The sequence below is a fragment of the Ciconia boyciana genome, chromosome 27 (assembly GCF_034638445.1).
Source record: "Ciconia boyciana chromosome 27, ASM3463844v1, whole genome shotgun sequence".
Lineage (NCBI taxonomy): Eukaryota > Metazoa > Chordata > Aves > Ciconiiformes > Ciconiidae > Ciconia > Ciconia boyciana.
The window spans coordinates 1602410-1620041 of record NC_132960.1 but is presented as its reverse complement, the minus strand read 5'-3'; the positions used below and the strand labels follow the sequence as shown (position 1 = coordinate 1620041).

At 63.2% G+C, this 17632-nt stretch overlaps 1 protein-coding gene across 1 annotated transcript; it reads right to left on the bottom strand.

Annotated features, from left to right (window-relative positions):
* Positions 1–1198: 1198 nt before the first annotated feature.
* RAPGEF3 (Rap guanine nucleotide exchange factor 3) lies at positions 1199–15857 on the bottom strand. Its single transcript, XM_072847222.1, has 27 exons — positions 15567–15857; positions 10350–10403; positions 9909–10015; positions 9616–9737; positions 9316–9490; positions 8979–9063; positions 8689–8749; positions 8360–8436; positions 8104–8250; positions 7828–7937; positions 7478–7566; positions 6775–6853; positions 6346–6496; positions 6168–6250; positions 5731–5770; positions 5515–5596; positions 5295–5441; positions 5057–5154; positions 4741–4866; positions 4474–4655; positions 4299–4389; positions 3846–3896; positions 3571–3658; positions 3363–3427; positions 3052–3106; positions 2889–2960; positions 1199–2069 (listed from the first exon to the last, which is right to left on the bottom strand). The coding sequence occupies exons 1-27, from the start codon at positions 15855–15857 to the stop codon at positions 1951–1953; spliced, it is 2847 nt and encodes a 948-aa protein (XP_072703323.1). The 3' UTR covers positions 1199–1950.
* Positions 15858–17632: the final 1775 nt, after the last annotated feature.

Sequence of the window (17632 nt, the reverse complement as noted above, 5' to 3'; positions counted from 1 at the left end):
AATTGCTGGTGGGGCTGGACCTTCACGCTTATGCTCCGAGGGAAAACACAGCTTGTGGAGGATACAGGATTGTGGGTTGCGGAGGTGCATGGACCACGGTGAGCTCCCCAAGGGGATGCTCTTCACGGCCTGCACCGAGAAAACCAGACAAGGGTCAACTTTTCCACTCAAGTGGAGATTTCTCCAGCCAAGCCAGCTGACCGGGCCAGCATCCCGCCTGCAGCCAAGGAAGGGAAAGCCCCAAGACACAGCCATCGATCTGGCCAGCCAGCCTGTGGACTGAAGGTAATCTGCAGGCCCAGAAACATCTGGAAAATGTGCAACTCTGGTTTAACCCTTTCTTCCCCACACACGAGCTCTTTCATTTCAAGGGTCCTTTGCTCCTTCAGGGAAAACATGCTGGGAAAGGTGACTGCGGGAGGTCTGGGTTGCCCAATTTGGGTCCAGATCCCAGGAACTGCCATCGCCTCTCCGCTTTGCCCTAACTTGCCTGGACGCGCATGCTGCTGGGGCCATGCATGGGGCTGGAGTTAGAAACCTGGGAGATATCAGGTGTCAAAACCTGGTCCCCATTGTGCTCGGCCACCCGCTGCCTTGCAGAGAACCACAAAGCCAAGCTTTGCATTGGGGGGGACCCGGGGGTCCTGGGATGGACATGGTGCTGGGAGCTGCAAGGAACCTGCATCCCATCTCGTAGCTGGCTGCATCGCTTGAAACATTATTTAGGTGTGATGGGGACTTTTATTTTAAGCAACCCATTCATCTGCATGGCGAGACTGAAAAGAGCAATTAATGCAGCAGTGCCCTGGTCCCTTGTAGCCCAGCCGCACTTGGGGCAAGGCTGGGGGGGCTTTGGCTTGTGGCTCCGTGCTGTGGCTCCATGGTGGCCCGGCTGGGGCACAGACCTGCCAGGGGCTGCGAGCCTCCCCTGCGCTGGCACCCTGCAAACATGGGAGCTTTTAGGGGCTGCAATCTCCCCTGAACCCCATAGCTTCATCCAGGCCTGCTCAGAGCGTCGGGAAGGTCATTGCTGAAACTGCTCCGTGCGCATACAGAGATGCTCTGGGGGGAGGGATGGGGGTGTCCACCCCAGGGTCCGTCAGCTCTTCCTCCTTCAGAGACACCTCCCCCAAACCCCTGCTCACAGACCAGCAGCAACCGGTCACGGGTTGGAAATGGCCAGAGCAGATCACCATCTCCATCTCGAGGCCACCACAGCTTCCTTCCATGACGGATGCTGTCCTGCCTCCGTGCCACAGCTGTACGTGCCTATTCCTGCTCCCATCCATGCGGGGAAACTGAGGCACAGAGAAGGCTGTGATTAGCCCAAGGTTTGGCAGCACGGGCTGGTGGTGCAGCTCTCGGAGGCTGGGACAGGGGACGCAGCTGGCGCCTCCCATGAGACACACAGGACAGAGGGAAGGGCAGGTCCCCTCTGGAGCTGCCCCCAGGATCTGTGGGGAAGCACAGCAGCACGAGCCAGACCCTGAGCTCAGCCTGGGTGTCTGCACCCCAATGGAGACAGATGTGGTGTTCCCTGCTCATAGGGATGCTCTGGCTTGAGTCCCTCCGGGAGGAAGGGGCATCTTCCAGCCCGGCACCTCCAGGGCCAGCAGCGTTGGCTCCTTCCTCTCCCCTGGCTGGTGCAGGGAGTGAATCCAGGCTGCTGCACGGGGAAGAAAGGGGAGTGCAGCCTTGCGTACAAAAATACCTCTATTGCTCGCTCCGCTGTCCGTGGCCCTCGCCTGCCCGCAGCCCACGTGGGCTCCCGGCTGCCTCGTGGTGCCGGACCCGGCGCCGGTGGCACGGCCGAGCAGAGGCTGCTCTCGGCCGGCTCCAGCGCAGCCTCGTGCCCGGTGCTACCGGGAGCAGAGCCACGGGGCTGCCCCCGCTGCCGGCAGACAGGCTGCCGCATCCCTGCTCTGGGCCCCCTCCGGCCCTCTGTCCCCGTCAGGACTCCAGGCTGTGGGAGAGCCGCAGTAGCTCCTTCTGGCTGTCGATGGCTTTCAGGTGCTGCAGGTATGCCCAGGTGGAGACGGGGCTCCGCACACTCAGGGACTGCTCCGAGCCTGCCGGGGAGAGCTGAGATCAGGGCTGGGCTCCTGCCTCCGGCTGCGCTCACCGATCCCCCTCCGTTGCCTCTGGCTCAGCTTGCCAACCCTCTCCGTCACCGCTGGCTCATCTCATGGATCCCCCTTCACTGCCTCTTGCCTGACTCGCTGATCTGCTTCCACTGCTGCTGGCTTGCCTCATTGATCCCCTCCACCACCTCCAGCTCAGCTCATTGAACCTCTCTATCACCTCTGGCTTGGCTCATGGATCCCTCTCTATCGGCTCTTGCTCAGCTCATTGAAATTCCCTCCATCGCCTCTCCCTCAGCTCACAAATCCCCATCCATCACCTCTCCCTCGGCTCACGGATCCCCTCCATCACCTCTCCCTCGGCTCACGGATCCCCTCCATCACCTCCAGGAACCTGCTGGAGCTGAAGGAGCAGGAACACGTGGGGACAGACTCGCTCCATGGGGCAAAGCGATGCCCCAGCCTGCTGCCTAACAGCTAGAGTGCTTCAGGCACGCTGGAACACTCCGTGACTCTCTTCAGCATGAGGAGTTGCCGACTGGTGCCTCCAGCCAGCAGCGTGCGACCCAGGGGCTTGCACCACTCAGGAGAGGGAGCTCAGTCTCCATCCCTGGGTACTCCGAGGTATCAGCAGCATCCGGACCAGCTTTCACCCACTGGAGCCAGGCTGATGCCCTCGGGACCCCCCTCACAAGGACGGTGGTTGCACGCTCCCCTGGGCTGGCCTCGTCCGGCCCCGCGTAACCCCGAGGGGTGGGGGTCTCCCAGCGCAGGGGTGGGGGACGGACAGGTGAGCCCCAGACGTACACGTGGAGATCCTGACAGCCTTGGCGTCCTCCGGCCGGTGCGGGGAGCGATTTCGCAGCGGGGAAAGCGGAGCTGGGTGTGGAGAGAGAGCAGGAGCTCAGCCCCATCCCCAAAGGAGCGCTGGTGCCCAGCCCCGTCCTTGTCCCCAGCCGGGAGCACTCACCGTGCGCGTGGCCCCGGCAGCGCTGCAGGACACGCACGGTCTTTGCCATCATGTGCTGTGGGCAATGCACAAAGGTCACTTGCTGTCACCTGGCCCCACTTTGCTCCCCGGCTGGTAAAACACAGTCCCCTCGGGCTTCAGCGGTGGCCGCGGCTGCCCCGTGCCCCCCGCGAGGGGACAGCCAGGGCTCCTGGCTGCTGGGGGGGCTGTGCTAATGCCGCAGAGATGCTCTGGATCCGCATCCCAAGGGACGGGGGGACAGCAGGTCCCCCAAGGTGGGGGTCCACAGAGAGCCAACCTGCCCCACTCACCATCTTCTCAAAGTTGATGAGGTTCTCGGCCAGCGTGCGATTGCCCTCGTGGATGAACGTCATGTCTGCGGGGGGGGGATTTGGGGATCAGATTCCTGGTCCCTGGGGAGGGCTGGATGTGTCCAAAGGGGTCCCTGCCACCCTGGTCCAACCCGTTCCCACCTGCACCTCCAGCAACGGCCCCGCAGCTCCCAACCGAGGTACCCACCTTTGAGGAGGAGAGGCACGAAGGGGATGATGGGGGGGCTCAGCTTGGCGACAGCCAGGCGATAGACCCTGTGGTTCCACGACGGGTCCTGGGGATGAAGCGGGACCTCAGCGCAGGGCAAGCAGGGGACACAGCCCTGGCTGCTACCTTCCCCAGGTGCAGGGGAGAAAGTGCGGGCAGCACGGCCACGGCACCCCATGACCTTGCACCTTTTGGGAAGCAGGGGTAAACCCTGCTGGGAAGGGGGAGATGGGGTGGGAAGGGGCTGCGCTCACCAGCATCCGCTCCAGCGCCGAGTGCAGCTTCCGGATCTTGTGGGGCAGCCTCTGTGCAGAGACAAGGTCACCGGCGCCGGCACCCTGGCTCTCCCACCCCCAGAGACCCCCCCAGCTCCCCTGGCACCTCCTGCTCTCCACCCACCCCGTTGCACCTCTGTGGGCTCAGCAACACCGCCTGCTCCGGGTGCTCGTGAGCAATAGGCTCGGAGCCTGTTGTCACTCTGGTACGGGGGATTTTGGCCCCCAGTTGGGTCTAACCAGACCCAGGGGCTGATCCTGGCTCCCTGCCCAGTGGGAAATGCGCTCCCTGCCCTTAGCAGCTTCCTTGCTCAGAGTTTATGGGTGCAGGGTCTGCCTGGACCCTTGCCTCTTGCCCAAGCCAGAGGACCCAGATCCATCACTGCAGACCTCGGGGGACCTCGCAGGGACCAGCAGCCCAAAGGCGCTTACCTCCCAGGTCTTGGCCAGGCGGCTGATGGCCGTGTTGCTCACACCAAACATCACCGCGAAGAAGGAATTCAGGTTCTTCTGCTCCTTGAGGCTGCAGGAGAGGACGGAGTCAGGCGAGGAGGCCACCACCGGCTCCGTCCTCGCAGGACCGGGACGCGGGAGGTGAGGCACTCACTGTGCGGCCAGCTTGATGAACTTGCGGAGGAGCTGGGCTCGCCTGCCCACGTCGGGGCAGAGGCACAACTCCGTGGCCACCCAGTACTGCAGCTCATTGAAGCGCCGCATGACCCGCTCCAGGTTGGCCGTGGTCACGTCGTGAAACTTCTGCGGCCCGACGATGTAGTGGATCATTTCCACCTGCAAAGCCCAGTGCAGTGGCTGAGGGGTGTCCCGAAAGCCACCCCGGAGACATCCCCCACTCCGGTCCGGGTGCTGGCCTTACCTGGTGGATGCTCTTGAAGAGGTTCCAGTCGTAGTCGGTGAGGTGGCTGGCCAGGTCCTTGGAGCTGATGAGGTCCAGGGTCTCTGAGGAGCCGACGTGGGGGCCCAGCTGCTCAGGATGGGGGGTCTGTGCACAAGAGAGAGGATGCCCAACCCCTCCTGCCCTTAGGTGCTGCAGCAGGGAGTGCAACACCAGCCCCTTCCCCAGGATGGACACCCCAACCCTGAGCTGCTACGGAGGCACCACAGCCCCAAACCCTGCTTGGGGGGCCAGCCCGGTGCTGTCCATCCCCGCGACTCCCCCGCCCTGCGCTCACCAGGCTGCCCAGCTCTTCCACGCTCACGGCGAAGAGCCTCTCGTTGAGCCCCAGTGCCGTGAACACTCCCACGGCGTCCAGCTGCAGCCCCACTTTATCTGTGGGAGAGAGGACGGTCAGTGCTGGGACGGTGAAGGGGCCAGATCCTGGCTGGGCACGGGGCAATTGCCACCGTGGCACGGTGGCAGCCCACAGGAGAGACCCCGAGGACGTGGCATCCCTGGGAGAGCCCGCTCACCTCCGGCCGAATTCACTTTCACCAGGATGTGCTCCCCGTCCCGGCCGAGCTGGGGGGCGAGGGACCGCAGGATGTCCCGCACCGAGGCGTTGACAGGCAGCACCGTGATCAGGCACGAGTGGTCCGGTCTGTAGATCTCGTAGGGCACTATGGGGGGGTGAAAGGGCTGTAGTGTCCCAGCCGCTGGGGAGGGAACAGTCCCCGCCGTGCGTGGCCGTACCTTTGTCCTGGGCTCTTAAGGCACAGCTGCTGTTCAAAACCGCCTCCTCCTGGCTTGTGAGCCAGTTCACGGAGCTCCGAGCCTGTGGCCAAGGTGGGAGAGAGTGGGGAGGATGCCTCCCGACTGGCCACCCCTCCTGCTGGGGGTCCCCAGAGGGCAGGGGTGACCCAGCTCTTCACCCCCCCATGCCCTGGCACCCCCCAGGGCGGTCCCTACCTTGGGCTGGGGAGAAACACTGCCGTCTCCGTTCTCCAGCCTGCAGAGAGAGGAGAACGCTGGTGTTGGAGCCCCACAGCCCACACCTCGTGCTGGAGACAGAACCGAGTCCTGCAGCCCCCCGGATCCAGGCCACCACCGAGCCCCCCGAGCATCCCTGCCCCACAGGGCACCGGGGAGTCTCGGTGGTGTTTGACACCCTCCCTGTGGCTGGGAAGCCCCCACGCTGGGGACGAGGTGGCCTGAGAGCTGCTGGCATCCCCCCCAGTCTCGGCAATCATTGCTTTGCTGGCCGAAAGCTCGGTCCCATGAAAAGTGCAATCCCCCTGCATACGAGGGGTGCAGGATCCGGGGACGTGGGCATCAGCAGTGGCGTGGGGGGACAGAGCCAGGCTCTGTTTCGGATGGGGACACCCCTCCTTCCCCGGGGGACTCACACTCGGGGCCGCCGGCGGTCCTGTGCTTGCTCCTGGGCCAGCCCGCCCAGGCGGGGGTCCTGGCTCGCCAAGTCCGCCAGGTTCTGCAGGAGGAAGGTGCCCGTGGGTCAGCACAGGGTGTCCGTGGCCAGACCCCCCTGGGGACATCCCCCGCCCCCCACCACCCTGCTCCTGGTACCTGCAGCAGAGCCGTGGTGCTGCGGTCGCCCTGCAGCAGCCGCCCGTAGAGCAGCACCCACTGGCTCACCAGCCGCAGGATCTTCCGGCGCTTGTGCAGGGAGTAGGTGGCCTTCTCCTGCTCCGAACCCTCCAGTGGCTCCGCGCGGAAACTGGGACCAGTCAAGGGCACCAGCACAGGCGATGTGGGGCTGGGGAGTGGGCAGGGACCCCCCTGGGCAGGGACCCCCCTGGGCAGGGACCCCCCCAGGGAGATGGGGATGTGCCCTGTGCCCAAGAGCCTGGGGGATTTGGGGCTCCCCTGGCCAACCCCTAAGGTCCCACTGGGGTGACAGGGACCAAGCTGAGCGTGCTGGTCCCTGGCAGGGGGGTGCATGGCGTAGGATGGAGACTGGTCCCCCCACAGAAGGATCCATCCACAGAAGGATATTGGTGCAGCAGGGCTCTGCAGAGCTGCGAGGTCGGCATGAATACGGTGTAAGTCAGGAGGAAATCCCCCAGCAGGGTATCTGGAAGAGATGAAGCCACCATCATCCACCCTTCACGGCGTCCAGCGGGTTGGGGACACGGTGATCACAGCCAGGCGGTGCAGCTGGCCGGGAAAGGGTCACCCATGCCCTGCGTGGGGTTGGCCTGTGGTTTACTCCCACAGTGACCGTGCTCATTGTGGGTCACTTTTTGCTCCTAAACACCACGGAAAGGGCTGGCAAGGTTGCAGGCTTTTGGCGAGGAAAGAAAATTAAAGGGTTGCACTAAAAGCGCAGCGCTTGGCAGAGAGTTAACTCCAAGGCAGCTGCTGATGACGCCAGCTCGGCAGCTCTGATTTTTTACCCGCTGGGGACATCTCCTGGTTCCCGTCTCGCCTGGCTTTGCTCCTCTCCGAAGGCAGAGGGAGGTGGAGGGGTGTGGGACAGGAGGGAGGAGATGCTCCCAGCCCTGGAGCTGCCTCCCTCTCCTGGCCCCAGTGGGGGATTTTAGGGCGAGAGGAGCAGCTTTTGGGGTTGAACACCGGGAAGACGGCAGCCCCGCTCGGTGCTGGTCCTCCTGCCGGCACCCTGTCCTCAGCCGCCTGCCCACCTCAGGGTGGCTCTGGGATGTGGTCCCCAGACCAAGGGGGTGACCCCCCCACCTACCCACGGGGTCGTAGAGCGTGGCGTCGAGCCTCATGAACTCCAGCAGGTGCTCGAGAATCTTCTCTGGCGTCCCGGCCATCACGAAATACCTGGTGGGCAGAGCACCGGGCACATCAGGGAAGGACGCGGCACCCCAGCTGTGGGCAGGGCCACCACACCAGGCCACCGGGCCACTCACGCAGCTGGTCAGCACGGCCTGGCATCCCTGTTCCCCCTCCAAGGACACGGTCCTCCCAGCAAACTCCCCCGAGGGAAGCCAGAGAGCAGTAGAGGAGGCAGAGGGACAGGCGGCATCAGCTGGCAGCGCTGCTGGCATGGCTGCAAGAGGGACAAGGACAGTCTGCTGTCACCTGCTGCTCCGTGCCGTGGCTGGCTGGTTGCTGCCACCCTGCAGGTTCTTCTGGAGGATAAGCACCACCTTCCCGTGCTCCTTCAGGCGCATGGTGTTGGCCTCCACGTCCTAGGGAGAGAAAACAGCCATCAGCTCAGCTCGGGTCCGTCACGCAATGCCTGGCTGGCTGGTTGCACCCCAAACCCCCATACTGGCACGCAGAGAAGTGTCCTCTCCTGCAAACAGCATGGAGGGCGCGGTGTGTCCCCTGAGCCCCCGCGAGCCCCCTGCCCACCTTGAGGATGTGGTTGAAGTCCTGCTTGTCCACGCGGAGGAAGTGGCAGTTGTCCTCCCGTAGGATGATGGTGGCCGCGCGGGGCGCGTCGTTCACCAGCGCCAGCTGCCCGAAGTCGTCCCCCTCGTGCAGGGTGGCCACCAAGCCCTGCGGGGGGGGACAGGAAGGGTGAGGGACGGGGTGGGAGCTCTCGTCCCCACCGGGGGACAGTGACGTGGGGTGTCTGGAGAGCCCCGCTGTGCAGGGATGCACCTACCTTGCCGTGGGTGACCACGTTCACCGAGCCCTTCCAGATGATGTACCACGACGTGCCTTTATCTCCTTGGCTGAACACTGCGGGGGAAACAGCAGCATCCAGCAGTCGAAGAGGGGGACCCCCAAGCATCCCTCTTCAGCCCCCCCATCCCGAGCCCCCAGCCCAGGCGAACGCAGTGAGGGCTCTGGTCCCCACCATCCCTGGTCCACGAAGACCCAGCGGGAGCATCCACATCGATGACAACGGCTCCAGCCGTCCTCCCTGGGCTGGGGACCCTTTCCTGGGGGACTGGCCAGCCCTGCACGGCTCCTGGGGCACACAATACTCACGCACGGTGCCTGCTCTCTGGTGCGACTCGAACATCAGCACGGACGCCAGCTCCCGCTTCACCTGCGGCAAGAGGCACCTGCCATTAGGGTCACCCCAGCCCGGAGCTGAGCGAGGAGGGGACACACGTGGGCAGGTGGGATGGGGTGGGAAGGGGGCCCAGGGATGCTCAGAGAGAGCCAGGAGAGGATGCCCAGTTGGGAAGCGATGGGATGCAGGGGGATTTGGGGACCAGGAGAAGTCTGGGGGACACACACACGCTGCGGGGGAAGCAGGGCACGGCCGCACTCACCGAGTTGGAGAGATGAGCCACGGCTTTGATGTGCAGGAGCTCCTCAAATATGAGCTCCAGCTCGTCCTCCGTGCGCTGGGCAGGCCTGGGAGGGGAGAGGGGGGTGAGTGGCCATCCATGCCCCCTCTCCCCACCACGTCCCGGGGCACAGACACCCCTCTCCAGGCACAACCCCGTGGCCAGGCAGCCTCTTTCTCTCCCCGGTCTGGCAGCCGTGGAAGAGATGCTCAGGTTGCCCCATCCACAGCAGCCCCTTTGATGCTCCAGAATCCCACGGAGCAGGGTCGAAATGAGCCCCACTTCCCCCCCAGCCCCTGGGGAGCCCCCGGCCACTCACGGCTTGCGCAGGGCCATGGTGAGCAGCGCGTCGGGACCCAGCTGGGCCAGGAAGGCCAGTGCCTCCAGCAGCTCCTCCGCATCCCGGAGCCCGGCGCCAGGCTCGGGGCTCAGCTCCAGCTCGGCAAAGCGGTAAAACTGGGTGTCCTTGTCCTGGAAATGCCACTCCTGCTTCACTGCGGGGGGAGAGCGTGCGTGAGCTCGGCCATGCACCCACGGCAGACCCATGGGGTGCCACGTGCACCCATGGGAGACCCCAGCAGCCCCCAGCGCACCCAGTCTCGCCACCGCCTGCCCTCACCGTGCGTCAGGACACCTCCGTCCACCAGCACCTGGCAGATGCCAACAGCCTGGCTGCGCGTCTGGACGGCGAGCCCGGCGCTCAGCAGCCAGTCCACCAGCTCCTTCCCAGAGCAGCACTGCCTGCAAGGGCAGAGGGTGTGAGAACTGCTCCCGAAACGGGGCTGCGGCACCCGGCACCCCAGGTGAGCCCTTGCCTGGGACAGGCAGCAGAAGTCCTGCCCTCCTCGGAAGGCTGCCGGGGTCCTCGGCAGCCCGCGGTGCCCCCGGCATGGCAGGGCATGGCCGTCCTACCTGTGGTGCCGCAGGTGATGCTTGTGGTCCCGGATGAGGCCAGGACGGGTGCTGGTGAGGTGGATGAAGAGGAGCTTCCCGGCTCGCCAGATCTTCTCTGAGGATGCCTGGGGGTGGAATGGAATTTTAGAGCTTGCAGGGGAAGTGGGGAGGGCATGGGCAGCAAGGCCTGGACCCTGACTGCGCTGACACCTTGCACGGTCAACCGTGTTCCCAGCACCCTGCCCAAGGTGCGATACACCTGCACACCCACCCAGCACCCCGGATCTCCATCACCTGCCCCCAGGAAGAGATGAGCCCAAGGCAGCGAGCATCCCAGAGCTGAGCCGAGGACCCCAAGATATGGGGATGGTCTGGCCCCCCACCCCTCACAGCCTTCACATTTCTCCATCTCCCACCTCCCCAAACTCATGTCCTTGTGGGTTTTCCCAGCCCACCCACCTGGGTAAGGCTGTGTCCATAGTCCAGGGTGGATTCAGTGTCCAAAAGCGGGGTCTGGAAAACCAAAAAGAAGGGAGTTGGTGGCTGTGGGGGCTCTGCCATGTCCCCCCTCACCCCGTGCACCCCGGGGGGCTCCTGCCTCCCCCAAGGCACAGTTCAGCCTCATCCGCTCTGCACCAGGCAAGGAGGCAAGAATCCCTGCGTGCTCACCAGCACCGATCTCCTAAAACCAAGGCAAAACCTTTACTCTGCCCCATCCTCGCTGAAAACAGACATGTGTACCGGGGACCTAACCCCCAGAACCTCCCCGCGGTTATGTTTAACTTCAGAAAGGGAAGTGCATTCAAATAAGGGAGCAGGGAGATAAAAGAAGGAAGTCAAAATTAAAATCCTTGCAAACAGCGATCAAAGACATCGTATTTGAGACACGGAGCTTGCCACTGGAGGAGAAGGACTTCAGAAAGACCTGGGGAAGCTGGCACAGCTCCAGGGGAGGGAGAGGTGTCCAAAGCCTGGGGGTTTTCCTCCAGCTTTGAAGCCGGGTCCGAACAAAGAGGACAGAAGAGATCCCAAACTCTGGTGGGTTACGGGAACGGCCCATGAAAGCCTTGGAGAGCTGGAGGATCAGCTTGCAGAGGACTCCAAGGACTGGACTCATGGCCAGCCTGGCCCACGGCAGATGATGGGGAGCAAGAGCTCTCACGGAGGACGAGGGTAGCAGAGAGGCATCAGGAGCGCGTGCCCGAACGTTTCCCTGCAGGCAACGTGTCGGGGGATTGGTCTCAAATCACAGCACAACCAGAAAAACTTAGACAATAAATCCTGAAAAATCAGCTGTAACAAACCACCGGGACGTGGCGGTCCTCAGCGCTGAGAGGAGCTCGGCAGCTAAACAGCTGAATTGCTGAGGGTGATGTGTAACCTCATGCTTCCCTTGGTGCCAAGGAGCTGGTGAATATGAAGATGTTTTTCCAAAGGATTTTAAGGGAGATCCTGGAAACGATGGGCCAGCGAGGCAGAAAGTCACTGAGCATGTGCTGGGTATGGGGAAACAGTGCAGCGGGTAAAATTCAACACAGACATGCCTGAAATAAGGCATATTAGAAGAAAACAAGCCCAATTTTCCCTCGTTCATGGTCAGAGGATCTGAGCTCAAGCAGGAGCCCATGGTGGCGACTCAAAGTGTGAACTCAGGCCTTGACAGCTATAAAAATGCAAATAGCGGGATGGGTGTCAGTAGGAAGAGAGCAAAATAGGAATCCTCACTGATTCCCAGCACACCCGGTTCACCGGCAAGTCAGTGCTCCCTAAAGGAGAAAAACGCGCCCTTTGGGGATGGAAAACCCCAGTCACCCACCGAGTTTTTTGCTCTACTTAAATCTGCACGTGATGAGTTGATCCAATGCTGTTTTCTAAACCGGTTCTTCTTTAATGTCCATGCCATTTACCAATCCTAAAATAGCTCAGGGATCCTAAAATGGCTTGGGGAGTCCCTCCCAGAGCGATCTGTCATCACACCATCAGGAATAGCTGGGGACTGTCTCCGGTCTGAGCCGTGGCCCCGCAGGGGGTCCCTGCTCTCCGGGATGGACCGGCTGTGGTGGCCACGGCACAACTCGGGGTCGGGTTCAGCTCCGCTGGGAGCGATGCCAATCCCTGCCAGGCCACGCTTGGGTCCTCAGCTTCTCCACAACCACTCATCCCTCTGGATATCACCCATCAGCAGGTGCTTTTTAATCCTTGTGCTTATTTTTCTCCCGTTTTTTTCCCCCTCGAGGAGGGGATGCTCCAGGTTTTTACCCGAGCATTGGTGAGCCGTTGCCCACCCCAGCTGCAGCCCTAATCCCAGTGCAAAGGCGGCTGCGCTCCCATCCAGGCGCTGCCCAGGGAGATGAGGGCTCCCGCATGGCCATGGCCCTGAATAAACAACCTTTCATCCCGGCTGCATCTGCTGCATAAACCACGGGCTGGGGGAAGCCGATAGCACCCGTCAGACCTCTTCACATGCTCCCCGGGCTGAGGCAGTTAATGCACTTTGAGCATTAACCCCGAGACACGGTGAGGGCCATCCTTCCTTGGGGTGTCTTCACCTCCAGGGGAAGGTTCTGTGGTCCCCTCTGTTTATTAAGGGTAAGGGGTAAGCTGGTAAGGGGTCTGCAGCACTCCAGGCTGGTGATGGAGTTGGTGGGCACTCGAAACACGGCATCATCTGAGCCAGATCCTCCTCGGATCTGCTGCCTCTGGGCTGGTTGGGAAGGTCTGAGCAACCCCAGCAAGAGGGACCGCTGGATGAAAGCCTCAAGTAAGGAAGCCAAGGGCAGGAGTAATTAGCTACAGAAGCCTTCTTTGCAAATGAATTCGAGGACAAAACCACCTACCAGGAGCTGAGGAGCCTTGGCACCTCCTGGCCCAGGCAGCAGGGTGACGGAGGTGGACACCCACCGATGGGTGCTCAGATGGGTGCTCTGCCCTGTGCTGCCTGCTCGGCTGTCCCAAACCCTGCCTGCTCACACCCTGCCCGGCTCAGGCTGCTCTCTCATTTCCTCCAGCCTTTTTCATACCCCCAGGGCTTCCCCATCCTCCTCCAATAGCCTGGACAACTCGAGCCACAAACCTGCCCCCAGCAGTTTGCAACCAGCTTAGGAGAGATTCAGGGAGTGGACGGAAAACAAGGAGCTCCGTGAACGCAGCAGGTCCCTGGGGACGCTCCCAACCTGGCCACGCTGCCGCTGAGGCTGGGACATCGTGACTTACTCACTCTGCAAACTTTCCTGAGCCTCGTGACTGCCCTGTGGAACAGGAAACGCACCGGCAATTGCAGAGCAAATGTTTGCAAACAGGAGCCGGGCTGCAGCCAGAGCATGGAGCTACCTCCCGTGGGACCCGGAGGTTGATGTCACCCCCTCGGGTGCAAGCGAAAGCTGCTCCTGTCCCCAAACAGCCTTTGCCATCACCCCATAAGTGAGGTCTGTCCTTGAGGCAGGGAGCCAGGACGTGCCACGGTCCTGCTCCAAGCTGCGCTCACAAGGACACTGAAGGAGACTTGCAAAAACCCTGCCCAAGGATGAGTGCTCCGAGCAATTTCTCCCTCTTGGGGTTTTCTCATTGCCAGACCAGCTCTGAACCACATGCAAAATCTCATGTCTGGCCCCAAAACCCCCTTCCCGAAGCATCCTTGCTCCCCAGCTCCCAGGTCTGGACCCACGGGATGCCCTCCCCACCCTCACCCTCTGCCTAATTGTCGCGGCATCGCGGCTGCCGTCTCCAAACAGCTTCCTAAGGAGTTGCCTCTTTCCATCTTCCTGCTTACGGGACACACAGGCGCTGAGATCCTGCCTGTCTCCAGAAATCCGGCAGCGGCGGGCGGCCGGCCAAGGCCAGCAGCGACCATTCTGTGCTCACGCGCCGCTTTTGTTTGGGATCCCAAGGAAAACAACAGGAGTTATTTCAGGCTTTACGGCTCCGGAGAAAGTCCTCGCCCATCCGCAGCCTCAAAAGGCACGGCAGCCAGCCAGGGGCTTGCTGTCCCCCCGGGAGCCTTGCCGGGGAGGGGTGCTCGGGGCACCCGCTCTGTCCCCTCCGTCCTCTCCAGGGATGCGACGAGAACCGGCACGATGGCATCTGTACTCTGAGAAGGGTGAAGGATGGAGCTGCTTGGGGATGCCGGGCTGCGATGTCCCACTGATGCCAGGGAATGGGAGCCTGGGCTGGAGCCTTGCGGCAAGGAGCAGAGCTGGAAGGGATCTGCTGGCACTGGGATCAGGCAAACAGGTCCCCAGGAGGGATGAGATGGAGCTACCACGCGAGGAGGAGTTTCCAGGAGCCGTAGGCATGCAGCCATGGGGACAAGGGACAATATTGCTGCTCCAAGGCACAGCCAGACGGTTCCCTGCCATCCGCCTCTCCCATACCTGCCCCGAGGAACGGGTGCACTGGGGGCACTCTCCTACCTGCAAAAAGTGGGGGAAACACCCCTTTTCCCTGCAAAGATCAGATCACTCCCCTCAAACGGCTGGCGGTTGTCCCCACACACGGCAGAGCCACTCGGGGAGGGGACGCTCCTGCCATACTGCACGTGCCACTGCGCTGCCAGATTTTGTCAGATTTATCTTCGTCTGGCAGTTTAGCACAGTAACGCTCCAGCCTGCTGCTTTCCTGACCTCCCTGCCTTTTTGCCACTCAAAAAAACTCCCCATAATCAAGTTCCTAAAAGTTCCGGGGACAAAAAATCAGGAAGAAAGGGAAAAAAGAGAGGAAAGTTTTATTTGTGAAGGAGCTTGCACGCTGCATAGAAATGCTGAAAGGGGGGTTGTTCCCTTAAAGTAATCTCAATTTTTCCTTAAAAACGTTTGTCTCCGGTCAAGCAGTGTGGGAAGGGGAAGGTCACAAAGCTCAGCCAGGGCAGGTGAACAGGCTCCAGGGTCACCTCCCAGCCCGAAGGGGACAGAGAGGAGACCGAGCACGGGGACCGGGTGCCTTTTACACCCTGGGGACCCCCAGGAGACCCCCAGCAGCCCCTGGCCAGGGGACAGCACAGACCCAGGGAGGGAGGATGTGATGCTGAGCATCGTCCTGCCGCCAAGCGACAAGTTTCTCCTGTAGAAACAGCCTGACCTGGCAGGGAGGGAACGTTTTGAACCCCGTGTGCCGCAAGGCCGCGGGGAAGGTCTTTCCTGTTCACACGCTCGGGGTTGGGGTGCGCTGCTCGGCCGCCGTGGGCCGGAGCACAATAGCACCGGGCTCATTTCATGCCTGGCTGCCAGCTCTGCCTGGAGAAGGGCTTAGGGCAGGCGGCTGCAGAAATATGCTCCCTGCACGCTTCGCCTCGCTCCCTGCACGCCTCGCCTCGCAGCTAGCAAACACGAGGGGGGAGCAGGGTGCGGGTCACAGATCACAGCCCGCTGCCAGGCCAGCTGGGAAGGCAGGGAAGGGTCAGACCTGCCCTGCAAAGCCGCGCTCAGGAAGCGGGGCTGGAGGCGGCGAGAAACCCGGGGGGACCACGCTTGGCTCTCGCAGTGCCTTCGCCGAACCCCGTCCCCCCGAAACCCTGCGGCTGCCCGAGCACAGACCCCCGGCGCAAGGAGGGAGGCTGCGAGGGGCGGCGGGGAAAGCCGGCAGCGGAGCGGGCTCCTCGGCTCGGGGTCTGTCTCCCCGGGCTCCCGGTGGTCGCGGGGTCCCCCGGCCGCGCCGCCCCCCTCCCGCCCAGCCCGCACTCACCCAGCGGATGCCCTGGATGCGGGGCAGGCTGCCCCCCTCGCCCTCCAGCCGGATCTCGTAGCTGGAGCTCCGGAACAAGTGCATCTTCTTGAGGAGCACCGAGAGCCGGTTACCGTCAGCCCCGGGCCCGCCGGGGGCCGGCAGCGGCGGCGGGGGGGAGCGAGCAGCACCGGACCCCGGCTCCAGCCCGGCTCGCCGTGTGCTCTGCCGGCTCCGGGCTACCGGCGCTCCCGGACCCCGCCGCGCCGCCTCCCCGGCCGCTCCCGCCGCCCCAGCCCCGCGCACCTTCATGCGGCGGCGGCGGCGGCGGCGGCGGCGCGGCGGGGCGAAGCCATCGCGGCCGCAGCCCGGTGCTGCTCCGGCGGCGGCGGCGGCTCCGCGGCTCGGGGCGGGACGGGACGGGACGGGACGGGACGGGACGGGCTCGGCGACGCCGCCGCCGCCGCGCCGGGCTGGGCGCGCCCCGCCCCCGAGCGGGCTGGGACCGGGAGCGGGGCCGGGGCACGGCGCACCCCGCCCGCAGCCCCTCCCCGGGGTCCCGCGGCCCGACCCCCCGCCCTCGACACCGGGACCCCCCGGCCTTTTGGGGACCTCCCCGTCCTGACCATCCTGGGGGGGCCCAGCCCGGGCCCCACCCGCGGGACCCCCCATCCAGCCTGAGCCCTGCGCGTCCCCCTGGGACCCCAGTCCCTGGGACCGGGGTGTTTGCAGGAGCCCCTGCCCTTCCCCTGCGCACCCCACCGAGACCCTGGGGATTGGGGTGTCTTTAGGAGCCCCTGACCTTCCCCTGCGCACCCCACCGAGACCCTGGGGATTGGGGTGTTTCCAGGAGCCCCTGACCTTCCCCTGCGCCCCCCACCGCGACCCTGGGGCTTGGGGTGTCTTTAGGAGCCCCTGACCTTCCCCTGCGCACCCCACCGAGACCCTGGGGATTGGGGTGTCTTTAGGAGCCCCTGACCTTCCCCTGCGCACCCCACCGAGACCCTGGGGATTGGGGTGTTTCCAGGAGCCCCTGCCCTTCCCCTGTGCACCCCACCGAGACCCTGGGGATTGGGATATCTCCAGGAGCCCCTGCCCTTCCCCTGCGCACCCCACCGAGACCCTGGGGATTGGGGAACCACAGGGACCCCCCTTGCTCTGGCCAGTCCTGCAGGGCCCAGCCTGGTGGGAGGAGAACGGGGCACAGAGGTGCTGGAAAGTGGGAGGGGAGGTGGCCCCCAGCCTCCGACCGGGGAGGACAGAGGAGCAGACCTGGAGCGTGGCCCAGCGGTACTGGGAGTGCTTGCGCTGGGGCTTTTGGCTAAAAAGAAAGGGGTTTCTGCCAAACTTTTACTTCTGAAATGAACCCTGGGGTTTTTTATGAAAAAAAAAAAAAAGTAAAAATATATATATTTAAATAAGCCCCAACCAGCAAAGTGATGAGAAATGTCAGCTGGATACAAGCACTTTGGATATGCATCCTTGACACACTCCTGCCTCCTCTTTTGATCAGGCACCCCAGGGACTTTGGGGGCCACGCCAGGCTCCTCAGGACTGTCACTCCTCAGGGCCACCCCACGCGGGCCTGAGGAGATAGGATCTCTCTGCGTGGCCTTCGGCAGATCCTTGAGCAGCCTTGCAGGACGGGGACAGCAATCCTCCCTCCCACCGTCTGCTTTGCCTGCGCGCGCTTGGAGGCAGAAAAGGCATTTTCCTGGAGACCTTGAGGCTTTTGGCGCTGCCGCAGCCGCTGCGCTCTGCTGCAGCCGGGGATCACAACAACCACCCACGCGCAATTACGGCGCTGAAGAGTCTCGCGCCGAGATCTGTCACCACTTACATGCCCGGAGTCCGCTCTCTTATGCAGTTATTCGGCCCAGGATCTCCAAGCCAAAGCAGCAGGGCTGCTGCGTAGCCATCCTCTGTGCAAAGCCCTCCCAGGATCTTGCTAAAGGAGTCCCAGGCTTTTTCCCTGGTAACCCAGTATGGCCACTGGTCTGAGTGGGTCCCAGCCGGGCAGGGAGAGACAGAGCAATGCAGGGGCTGGATGAGGCCGGGCGCTGCCTGGAAAACACTTCAACCAGTGG